This window comes from Eptesicus fuscus, chromosome 15 (assembly GCF_027574615.1).
Source record: "Eptesicus fuscus isolate TK198812 chromosome 15, DD_ASM_mEF_20220401, whole genome shotgun sequence".
Taxonomy (NCBI): domain Eukaryota; kingdom Metazoa; phylum Chordata; class Mammalia; order Chiroptera; family Vespertilionidae; genus Eptesicus; species Eptesicus fuscus.
In genome coordinates this window covers 61,161,668-61,174,350 of record NC_072487.1, presented here as the reverse complement: position 1 = coordinate 61,174,350, position 12,683 = coordinate 61,161,668, and the positions used below count along the sequence as shown (strand labels likewise).

The following is a 12,683-nucleotide window of genomic DNA, read 5'->3' as shown; positions in this document are numbered from 1 at the left end:
TGACAGACCAATCTGGGAAGAAAATTAGATTAATGAGAATTATCCTTATCATCCTCTCAAAAGTTATATGTTATATGTTAATAAGTAAACTGTATTACAAATTATCAGAACATAAATATATAAAAAGAACTCAATTTGAGTCTCTGCAAAAAATGCAAGTATGACACTTGAAAAAGTCTTGTGAATATTCACTCTTAATATTATGTGTGGACGGTGATTTTGCTGATAAATTATTAGGACTGTCCTTTATAGTTTAAAAAGTGGTCAGTTGTGCTGAAACCGGTTTGGCTCAGTGGATAGAGCGTCGGCCTGTGGACTCAAGGGTCCCAGGTTCAATTCCGGTCAAGGGCATGTACCTTGGTTGCTGGCACATCCCCAGTAGGGGGTGTGCAAGAGGCAGCTGATCGATGTTTCTCTCTCGTCAATGTTTCTAACTCTCTATCCGTCTCTCTTCCTCTCTGTAAAAAATCAATAAAATATATTTTTAAAAAAAGTGGTCAGTTGTTATATGTTGGGGGATAGGATATATTCTCTCTCCCCACTCTCTGATAACTAGAGCCTTGATATGAGACTTAACTGTGCTCAGTCTGATCCCCATGCATGGAGCCTGGAATTTTGAGGGATTAACATAAAGGTTTGTTGGGTCAGTTATTGATTGTTCCAGGCAGAGACTGCAGAATCCAGGGTCTGATAGGGTAGCATCATCTTACTGAACTATTCCTATAGCAGCAACTTGACTAATGCCACAGATGTCTTTATTCCTGACCCCAATCTGGTTCTCCAGAACTCAATAGATTCCAAAGATAATCTGACACTCTCAGTATTAGTAACAATAGGCTAGCTTATGCTACAGTAACAAATGCATATTTATCAAGACTTTTGCCCAGGGGGTCCACCTCATGCTTCTTTGGATGCCTCGAGGATTCATTCAAAGGCCTTGCAATGTTTGTTTTCTAAACAGAATTTAATTACTTTCTACTGATTATTTTTTCTCCTATTAGGCAGTTAGCTGTGACTTGCCAGCTCAATTAGCAGAAGATACATTGAGTGTCCATTGTATGCAAGACACTGTTCTAGATGCTGGAGATACAGACATGAAAGAGATAGCTTCCCTGCCTTTAGGAAGAGAGAACATAAACATGTAAACCAATAAATAAGATAATTTGGGGTATAGATAAGGGATGTGAAGATGATCAAATGGGATAATGTAGTGGGGGAGAGGGTGCTACTTCAGTTACAGTAGTCAGGGATAGATTTTGCAGTTAGCAAAGTAGATATGAAGATCCACAGAAAGAGTATTTCTGTGTCCATGGGTTATGCATATGTGCATACAAGGTCTAAAGGTCTGGGGTGGGTGTGGGTGGGGCAGGGGCGGGTTGGAGGGAGTCAATGGGGGAAAAGCGGGACATATGTAATACTTTCAAAAATAAACAATTATTTTTTTAAAAAAAAAGAAAAGTTAAGAGCACTAATAAAAACCATTATTGGATATGCCTCAGGCAACTAAGTTTAAGTGAATTTCACTGTGTGAATAATAACTTCTTTCAGAGCTGGAATTTGGTGATTCAGTCTAAAATGATGTGATCTTAGGTCATCTAAGTTAAAATGAAATAAATGATTCTACCTTTCTGAAAAAAGAAAAGAAATGAAAGAGTATTCCTAGGTGAAGGAACCATAAGTGCAAATGTCCTGAGACAGACATGAACTTACTTGGTGTATGTGGTTAGAACCTAGTGAATGGGGGTAAGTGGGAAGAGATAAGATTGAAGAGTCTGTCAGGGGCCAGCAGTGTAGGGCATTATGGACCATGGTAAGGATTTCAAATAGGAAGCCTTTGTAGGATTTTAAACATGAGAGTGATGTAATGTGAACTGACTTATGTTTTTGAAAGATCATTCAGGCTGTACTGTGCAATCTGAACTTTAGGGAAGAAGCATGGAGGAAGAGGAATTGGTTAGGAGTCTGTTGCAATAGGCAGATAAAAGGTATTGCTCACTTGGCTAGAGCTGTAGCCATGGAGAAGTGGTTTCTACCGGCTGTTTTCAAGCACAGATGTTCTTCTATAAGAGGCAGTGCTAACATGCAAGCCACGGCAGCATGTGCTTTTCAGTGTATTGTTGCAGGATGAGACTCAGAGTCTGCAGTAGGATATGGAGAAGGTATGTGTATGGTACTTATTGCTTAATGTGAAGGAGAGTACAAAATGCCAGAAGGCATTCTCCTATGTATAGAAAGGCCAGCATTGTGATCAGGACAGCATTAGGGTGCTGAAACTTGCACCCAGGAATATTAAAAGAGATACTGAGTGTTCTACTCTGCTTTGGAGATCTGTGTTAATGCCCTTCTCTAAAAGATAAATGTTGCTATCAGGAGTGAGTGGTGGAACCACTAGTGTATATCATACAGTGAATCAAGTCATGAAACTTTAAATGTATGAAACATTTACTATGACCATGAAAAATTGTAAGTATTGGGCACTAAATTAAATGAAGTAAAATTGGTATTAGGAGATAAATGACTTACTGTGGAGTTGCATTACTTTTATATTCTTAATGTTCTAGAAAACAGTTTTTATAATCAATCTAGGTTACTCTTTTAGAAAAAAACTTTAATCTTAAAAAATCATTCACATATATTTCCATTACAATGACCATTTATAGGAATAAGCTTTTTTAAAATATATGATCTATTATCTAACATAGAGGCCCGGTGCACGAAATTTGTGCAGGAGGAGGAGGGGTCCCTTAGCCCAGCCTGCACCCTCTCTAATCCAGGACTGCTGGTTCCCAACTGCTTGCCTGCCTGCCTGCCAGCCTGATCACCCCCTAACCACTCCCCTGCCAGCTTGGTCACCCATAACTGCTCTCCCTTGCCAGCCTGGTTGCCCCTAACTGCCCTCCCCTGCCGGCCATCTTGTGGTGGCCATCTTTGACCACATGGGGGCAGCCATCTTATGTGTTGGAGTGATGGTCAATTTGCATATTACTCTTTTATTAGATAGGATAGTCTCTTTCAAGATATATAATTTAGAAGGATTTCCTAGCTAGCCAAGTCTTACATGTGTAACTTAATAGCAGAAATCACAATATAACTAGAAAAATGAACTAAAGTTAGATTGGATTCTGGGATACCAAGATGCTGCCCTGAAGAAATACATAATTTAGTGACAAAATAAACATTTGTTTAGGTATTTGAACACTTATTTCCCCTTGTTTGTTTCTACCCCAAGACACTGAGGTAGGGTAGCCTGTTTCTGGGAACCTCATTTGAAGAGCGAGGTCAAGGAGAGATTAACTTGGATACAGCACTGGTGCAGAATTGATTTACCTTGTTTTAGATCTGTGGGATGTCTGACTTAAAAAAACACACACATGACAAACAAACAAACAAAAAAACAATTTGCCAGCCATACTGGAAATGCTTTCTGCTTTTTTCATCAACAATCTTGGGTTCTCTCTCTAGAGGTTTTCTCTGTCAAAAACACTTTTTCTCTTCACCATTGGTTTTTATGTTCCTTATGTAAGTGAAGAACAACTCGTTAGGAAAAAGGCACTCTAGAAAAAGACTGCAATTGTGAGACCAGATGGTAAGCATTATTTAGCTGATGAGGGTGTGTAGATGTGAGAGAAGGTGTGGTAATATGATCTGGTTCTGCAGTCGTGACCTGTTGGTCCCAAACAGCCTCCTTCCTCCCTGCTTTTTGCATCTACATTCCAGCGCCTCTCCTTCCATCTTTGTGGGCATTGGGGCCCTCACAGAGCAATTGCACAGATGTGTAAGAAAAGAATGAAGCTTGCTCTAGAAAAGGCAACTTCTGATATTTATTCCAACCCACAGATATTTTTTGAATATCCTTCTCCCCATGTTACTATTGGCAAATCATGCAGAATGTAACTACTCTTGTTCAGCACACTAAGAGACAGTTTCCTGGGATTCCAGTTGCTATCACAATGTCGTTAAGGCATCTCCACTTGAAGTCTTGCAGGTACCTCAAACTAAAGATAGATAAAAATGAGGTCATCATCTCTGTTCTCCTCACCTCACCTCACCTCACCTCAACTCACCTCAGAAAACACCAACCCTTTCTGCTATGTTTCTTCCTTCAGGGAAAGGTAACACCATTTTTCCCTCACCCAAATGGATAATCTAGGAGTCATCCTAGACTAGTGATGGGCAACCTTTTGAGCTTGGTGTGTCAAACTTCACCAAAAAACTGAGCATAACTCGGGTAGTGTGTCACTTTGAGGAAAAAACTAACTCCAAGACTCTAGTCGCAAATGTTTCATCCTCAGGAGCAGCAAATGTTTCATCCTCGGCATGCGGCCACCTCAGCGGCCGTGTGTCATCAGAAATGGCTACGTGTGTCAGTGCTGACACGTGTGTCATAGGTTCGCCATCACTGTCCTAGACTCTCAAATCTTTCTTATCCATTTCATGCAGTCCATCTCCAAAATTTTTTTCTAATCCTTCAATTCCTCTCTTTCCTAATTGTCATTGCCCCAGTTTAAGCTCCTCTGGAATTTGGAAACATCTGATGTTTTTGCCTTTATTTTTATCCAGATCATTTTGTTCATCCAGTGTTGTATATTAAATGAGACTCTGACCAATGAGGCCAATGAAATATAAATTTCATAGGAAGATGGGTAGAGGAAGATCATTATTTCTTATAAGCTCGACAGGCTATTATAGTGTGTGGCTAGGGGTGAGAATCAATAATGGGCTAGAGAAATTTTAAATGTCTTAGCCAGGCCATATACAAGGTCTTCATGACCTTGGAGATCTTATCTGTTGACACTTCTGCTTTTGACTTTACAATAAGTAACCATAAACTACATGTGCTTCCTTGTACTTTCATGCTGTTACATACCATTTCTTGGTTTTATGGTCTGTGGGGGACCCTTCATCAGAAATGTTCTGGAAATACAGCACTATTTCTTTGGAGTACCGAATTATTTTATTTTCCATCTTGGGAGGTATTGAGTTGACTCATGGGAACCTCCGAAATGACTCAGGGCTTCTGTGCTTCTCTGTGTTTCCTCTCTTTTCCTTCTTGTTATCCTCCTCACATCCAATTGCAAGTCCTAGCACTCTCTTAAATTAGGATGGTGTTACATCAGAGCTTTTTTTAAATGCCAGGACTTCATGGTCCAGAACATGCTTCCATGTTCTTCCCTGGAGTAACTCTGCCCTGGTACTGTGCTCTAACAGCCTTTACACATGATACCACCCACCATGTAGGTCATGTAGTCAGGTAGATGTGCAGGGTATAGAGAGCTTTTATGTGTTTTATCTCAACTTGATCCTCATCATACCCTGTAGAGTAGACAGGGACCTAGTACTTTTCCTCTTTATAGATGTGGAGATGGAGATTCATTTTATTTTTATCAACCTGACTTATAGGTATATACTTGAGTCTCTACAGATTATATCTTGATAGGGTCCACAATGTACTATGACCAGATTGAATTATGATTAGCTACTTATTAATAAAGGGACTTGGGTGTAGCTTTTGTTTGTAGAATTTGTTGGTAAATTTGAACAAACTTAATTCTTATTTTTTATTTATTTATTATTTATTTATTTTTAAAATATATTTTATTAATTTTTTACAAAAAGGAAGGGAGAGGGATAGAGGGTTAGAAACATCGATGAGAGAGAAACATTGATCAGCCGCCTCCTGCACAACCCCTACTGGGGATGTGCCTGCAACCAAGGTACATGCCCTTGACCGGAATTGAACCTGGGACCTCGCAGGCCGATGCTCTATCCACTGAGCCAAACCCGTTAGGGCATTTATTTATTTATTTATTTATTTATTTAATATTGAACAAACTTAGTTCTTAATTTCCACTCACGATTGTTTAGAAGCCTAATCACCTTGTAAGTTTCCAGGCCCCATTTTCCACTTATGTAGTCCATCATCATCTTTTGGTCAGTCTGGTTCGTAGCACCGCTCTGAAACAGAAGGGAAACTTGTATGATTGGTTTTAAATGTTGATTTTTGGGGCCTGGACTGTGAGTCCCTTAAATTACTCAATCAAGTCTTGAAGATCCAAATGCAGTGTTGGGACTGTGTGGTTGGGCCTAATCATAGTACTGAAAACAGTTCTTTTCAGCGAGAAGAAGGGAAGAGGACTTTGAGTTCCTCAATGAAGCGTCCACATATGTCAGGCCATGGTGTTTCCCACTTCCTATCTCCAATCTAGCAAGGCTCCTTGCATTTTCTTTTTGTGTGTGTGTGTTTGTTTGTTTTTTTTTTTTGGGGGGGGGGCGGGTGTCTAAAAGTTAGGTCCATCAGACTAGTTTATGGGACCATAGCTTTATTTAAAAAATCTTGCTCTTCTTGAATTTAGGAATTAGAAGAAATTATAAACAACAAATGGCTGTATTTGACTTCTCTCAGTTTTGAACAAAGTCACACAGTTTGAGCAAGTCCATGAGAATAAGGAGTCCCCTTCTACTGCCTGGAAGGAGCAAAAGATCATTTTATTTAAAATAAATCTATTGAGATCCATGTTGCTGGTATCTAATCGAGCTCTGAATTTGAGTTCAATCAGAGCTTTGATGAAGGAAAGGGGAAAGAAAACTTGAAAGAATGCTGTTCCATTCATGAAGAGTTTGCATGTTTTCAGTTTCCAAGTAAATGGAATAATGGCACCATGCATTTCCATCCAGGCATTTTCCACCCCGAGAATAATGCCCTTCCTGGTTTCTCAATGAATAATGCATTATTTCTGAAACTCCAGAGGCATTCCTTTCATTTTCCTTTATGTTTAGCTTTCTAAGTGATTTTCAAGCAAGGAAATTCAAGGACTTGGAATAAATGCTTTATTAACATTTTTACTTGAAGTTCAAATAGCTTCTTGGCTATTATCTCCTGATGTTTGAAATATTTTTTCTCTCTCTAAGGAAAGCCTAAGGTATTGTATTTATTAGAAAGTGAAATACCTTGGACAGTCTTCAAAGTGAATGGCAGTTTAAAACCAATACACATTTGTGTTTTAAAACAAAGAGCTTTGTGGGGGTACTTTTCTCCTTTATTTTCATTTCCCTGTTGAAAAGATTCAAAAAGGAAAGCTCACATCCAAAAAAACTGGGCTGTGTGGAGACGAAATCTTGTTTGTTTACGTTTTGTGAAGCTCATTCCTTGAGGCTAGTCCAAATCCACCACCTTGGTCCAAGTCTGTGTCCACCTAGGCCAGTGCCATTTAAATCTAAAGATTCAAAAGCTTGTCTGGGATCATCTCTATTTGCTATCTACACATTGTATGGCCTGATGCATATGGGTGAGATGTAATGGGACATGACAGTGCCCACTGGTTCTATTGGCTCATGTTCTCCTAGCTGAGGATCCCAGATCATCCTGGAGTAACACAGTGGTAGATTTTAATGCTGTTTCACCACTTTCATTTTCCCTGGGAGCCAAGTGGGTGATTTCAGGAACTAAATAAGCTGGAATTAAGAATATAACCTTTCCATTCTTCCTTTTATTGTAAAATCTTAATGATTCAGAGTAGTTGGGGAAGAAAGAAAACATCATTGATCTAAATTTGTAAGACATCCAAAACCTAACATTTGGCTTAAAATATTTAATTTTATTAATCTCAAGAAGTGGGAGTGCAACCATATTTTCTGGAGTGTAGACTCTGGATCCAGCCTCTAAAAGCAGAAACTCTGGTGTCTATTTTCTGTCTGCCACTTTCTAATACCATGGCCTTGAGCAAGTTACTTAACTTTTTGGGTCTCAGTTTTTTCATCTGCATGATGGGAGAATACCTGCTATCTCATATGGCTATTGTGCAGATTAAATAAGTTAATATTTATAAAGCATATGGAAAAGCACCATTTAAGTGGCTGTTGAATAAAAATAAAATCAAACAGCCCTAGCCTGTTTGGCTTAGTGAATAGAGCGTCAGCCTGTGGACCAAAGGGTCCCAGGTTCGATTCCCGTCAAGGGCAGGTACCTACGTTGGAGGCTTCTCCCCGTCCCGGACTCTAGTCGGGGCTTATGTAGGAGGCAACCAATCAATGTGTTTCTCTCACATCCATATTTCTATCTGTCTTTCCCTCTCTCTTCTACTCTCCCTAAAAATCAATGGAAAAATATCAATGGTGAGCACCCATTTACTCTTTACAACAAACAACAAACCTAATGAGGAAAACATAACCATTTATTTTTTTCAGATGAGAAAACTGAGGTATGAAAAGTAATTTGCCTAAGTTTACCCAGTTTATAAAACAACAAAACAAGGGTTTGAGCCCAATCAACCTGAATTCAGAAACTGCGCCTTAACTAAATATTAAAGGACATTTGTCATAGTGCTTATCTTATGCTATTAAAATCCATACCTCTATAAGCATCAAAGTGTGTATCTGAATGAAGTTTTTCATGTCTTACTTGCTTAGCAACTCTATGTTTTGCTCAAAGTAATCATCATCAATGTCTCATAAATACTCAGTGTTAGTAAGGTCTGACTTAATGAGGTTTTATTAAATTGATTATTTTAACATCATTAATTTTTTTTCTGATTATTTCACAATATGAACATTTTATTTCAAGTGGTGATCTGGTGGTTTTGAATCCCAGTATTGTTATATTGAGCGGGAATTATTTCACCTTATGGTTGCTGGCTTCATAATTATATTTGTCCTCTCTTTTTTAAATCCTCCCTACCCCTCTCTCTGTCCTTACAGGTGCCTTTATTATCTGCTGGACCCCTGGACTGGTCTTGTTACTTCTCGATGTGTGCTGTCCACAGTGTGATGTTCTGGCCTATGAGAAATTCTTCCTTCTGCTCGCTGAGTTCAACTCTGCCATGAACCCCATCATCTACTCCTACCGCGACAAGGAGATGAGCGCCACCTTCAGACAGATCCTCTGCTGCCAGCGCAGTGAGAACACCAGTGGCCCCACGGAAGGCTCCGACCGCTCAGCTTCCTCCCTCAACCACACCATCTTGGCTGGAGTTCACAGCAATGACCACTCCGTGGTTTAGAAAGGAAACGAAGAGGAGAAGCCAGCATCATCTATTGAGGGATGAAGAGCCTCCCCTACCCAAATGCCTGGGCAAGGTGTGGGGTGTGAGAGAGAGAGAGAGGAAAAACAAACTCATGTACTTAAACACTAACCAACGGCAGTATTTGTTCCTAGACCCAACAAGACTTGATATATGTTGAAAATTAGCTTATGTGACAACCCTCATCTGGATCCCCATTCCCTTTGAAAGTAGACAGTGGAGCTCTTATAATGGAATTCGTAGATAGACTCTGGAGTGTCCCTTTAGAGAGATGACACTAACTAGACTTCAAAAGATTTTGTGTGGTTTGGTGCAAGTCAGAATAAACGCTGACTAATGGAATCCACAACTTCATTTACATACAGGCTTCCCTTTTTTATTTTTAAAGGATACATTTCATTTAATAAACATGTTTATGCCTATCAGTATGCTTGTGATGGATAAGACTAGAGACTTTTTAAACTACCATAACTTCATTTTTTTTCCCACATGTAGGAAAACTATAAATTAGACTTATTTTTTTTTAGAAAGCATGCATGTAATATATGTATGCAGTATGTCTTACTTAAAACGATAAAAGGATATTAATTTTAAATCTTCTAGGAGATAGGAGAACCTAGATGTCAAAGCCAGTATTCGTTTAGGTTATGAAACACACAATGCTCTAATCACATTACCTTTTTTATTAAATTGTTGTAACACATATTAAAAAAATGGGTTGCAAGTTTGTTACCGAAATAATATGTACTCTAAAAATGTTCTAGAAGATGAAGCTCAGTAATATTGTTCCCACATATTTATAATACCCAAGTACATTCTAATTATTAGTACATCAGAATGATTTTTAAATAGCCTGTGTTTTTCTGTATTATGAAATAATACATAGTCATTATAGGAAACTTGAAAAATGCAGAAATGTATAAAACAAAAAATAATTACTGATAATAAATATCACAATCCAGAAGTAACCACCGTTAACAGCTTTTCCCCCTGTGTATGCCTATATGTATATTATATACCTTTTTATATAATTGGGATCATACTGTAAACAATTTTATAATCAGTTTTTTCTTCCACTACAGAATTGCCACATTTTCCTATGGCATTAAAAATTTTACAAAGACATAATTTTTTATGGCTATATAATATTCCATTTAATGGATGCAACTCAGTTTATTTAACCATTTCCATATTGTTGACTACTTAGGTTATTTTTAATTTTCATTTTTATAAATGATGTTGCAAAAAATTTGTGTACATAAGACTTTTTCCATATAATTGATTATTTACTTAGGATATGTTCCCATGAAGGATTTTTTTTAAAAAATGTGAATTGTCTTTTTATGTTCATACCTTTTATAAAAAGGGATTTCCTGCTTTGCACCTCATGGGTGACAATTGTGAGGAAAGCCAGTTAAATTACCTTTTTACAAAGGAAGTTCCAGTGGTTAGTTTAGAGTGACTTTTTTTATATAGTAAGATGGACTAAGAAACAGCCAACTGTCACAAATCACCAGGATACCCTAATTCATATGTCTAGCAATTCCAAATTTTATTTGAGGGACCAATTATTCAGCTCTTAGCAGCCACAACTGTAATGTAGCATTCAAGAAAACGCAAAGAAGTCAAACGTGCCAAGTGAATGAAGGATCTTCATATTAAATATCTTGGGACCCTTCTGTAGCAAATCGGTTGAGTGTCAGCATGTGACTGGATACTGTGTATTCTCTAAGAATCACCCCAGATGGACTGCTGCCATGTTAGGGGATACCCGTTTAATCGCACCAGTTTGTGGTAATAAGTAACCGATAAAGTCACAGTCATGAAGCAGGTATGGGGAAGTCGGGAGTATGTTTAAGAGACAGATGTCCAGAAGAAGACGGTTGTCTAGGGAGGAGGAAGTCAGTGCATGGTCACCATGTAAGCAGAGGGCTGACGTGTAAAGTGCCCAAAGTGAAAAGAATACGGGGAACCAGTTAGCAGAAAGGTGTTTGCACATACTTTATACAATACACAGAGCGTTTTATATTGGAAGTGAAATAAATGAACTTGGACTTTCACTCATGCGCATGTATTCTGAAGGAGCTATGAACTATTTGAAATTGAGGACGTACTAATTGGACCTTAATAAATCATTCTCAATCAGTGTTTGCTGATGTGTGGTTCTGGTCAGTGCCATTTCTCTTGTTCAAGTCCGCGGTTTGCATTGCACGGTGCCTTTCTGCTTGTGACCTCCTTTATTTCCCGGCCACAGGGCTCCCGAATTCTGAGGTGAAGCCACCACCATATGCTTCCCCAGCTCAGAACTGCTTTTTTCAACCTGAGGAATAAGTCTTTCCCGTGTCCACGAGATGGTGGTTTATGTTGCATTAAAGGAGGGATAACATCTTAGGACAATGTAACTGTACTCTGATTTAAAAAAAATATATATTTTATTGATTTTTTTTACAGAGAGGAAGGGAAAGGGATAGAGAGTTAGAAACATTGATGAGAGAGAAACATCGGTCAGCTGCCTCCTGCACACCCCCTACTGAGGATGTGCCTGCAACCAAGGTACATGCCCTTGACCCGAATGAAACCTGGGACCCTTCAGTCTGCAGGCCGACGCTCTATCCACTGAGCCAAACCAGTCAGGGCTGTACTCTGATTTTATCAGACCTTTACGATGGCTTATGGAAAACTCTCACTAGGAGTTTATAAAGTCTTTATGCTTATAGATTTAGTAACTAACAAGATAAAAATGATAGGTACTTGTTAATCATATTCTTCTCCAACATATTGCTAAGAGGTTGGAAAAAGAGAAAATGATTATTCCAATGAATGTCTCAGGGAGTACTTGGAAGCGAATTCTGTACCTTTAAATTCGGGTGGATGTACGATTTTCAGAAACCAAATACCTTAGACCTCTTCTTCCCAAATTAGCCACCGCTCACCTAGAGGAATCCCCTCTTATCCACAGTTTCGCTCTCCATGGTTTCAGTTCCCCGTGATCCACCGCGGTCTGAAAATATTAAATGGAAAAACCCAGAGATAACTCGGAAGTTTCACAATTGCAGGCCGTTCTGAGTCGGGTGATGAAATCTCGCGTGACCCGCTTCCTCTCGCGAGGGACGCGAATCGTCCCTGGGCTGGGCGCGGAGGCGCGCTCTGCTCGCTGGTGACTCGCTCAGTGGCCCTCCTGCTTGTCACAGGGACGGTGGCAGTTTTGTGGTAATGGTGTTGGCGCCCCCCTTATTTTCCTTTCGAATGGCCGCCAAGCACAAGCGTAGCGATGCTGTGGGTATGCCGAAGAGAGGCCGCAATGTGCTCCAAGTGACAAGGTGAAAGCGTCCGGCTTCACAAGGTAAGGAAAACGTGGTAGGCCGAGGTTACGGAGATTACGGTAAGAACGATAAACGATGTTTTGAGAGGGAGAGACCACATTCACGTAACTTTTATTACAGTGTATTGTTATAACTGTTCTGTGTTTTTTTTTTTTTTTATTAGTTGTAAATCCCTTACTGTGCCTAATTTATAAAGTAAACTTTATCATAGGCAGGTCATGTTAAAGAAAACGGTGCACGTAGGGTGCGGTGCTTTCTGTGGTTTTTCAGGCATTCCCTGGGGGACTGGGAACGCATTCCCAAGGATGAGAGAGGATTACTGTATTTCCTTTCTTTTGTATGG

General features: G+C 39.2%; 1 protein-coding gene across 3 annotated transcripts in view; it reads left to right on the top strand.

Moving 5' to 3' along the window:
- LPAR1 (lysophosphatidic acid receptor 1) overlaps positions 1-9,442 on the top strand; it is a 118,950-nt gene extending 109,508 nt beyond the window's left edge. For all 3 annotated transcript variants that reach the window (XM_008141805.3, XM_028145851.2, XM_054727052.1), the window contains exon 4: positions 8,695-9,442. In XM_008141805.3, the coding sequence (XP_008140027.1) occupies positions 8,695-8,996 (302 nt within the window). In that variant the 3' untranslated portion in view covers positions 8,997-9,442. The remainder of the gene's footprint in view (positions 1-8,694) is intronic.
- The last annotated feature ends 3,241 nt before the right edge of the window (positions 9,443-12,683 follow it).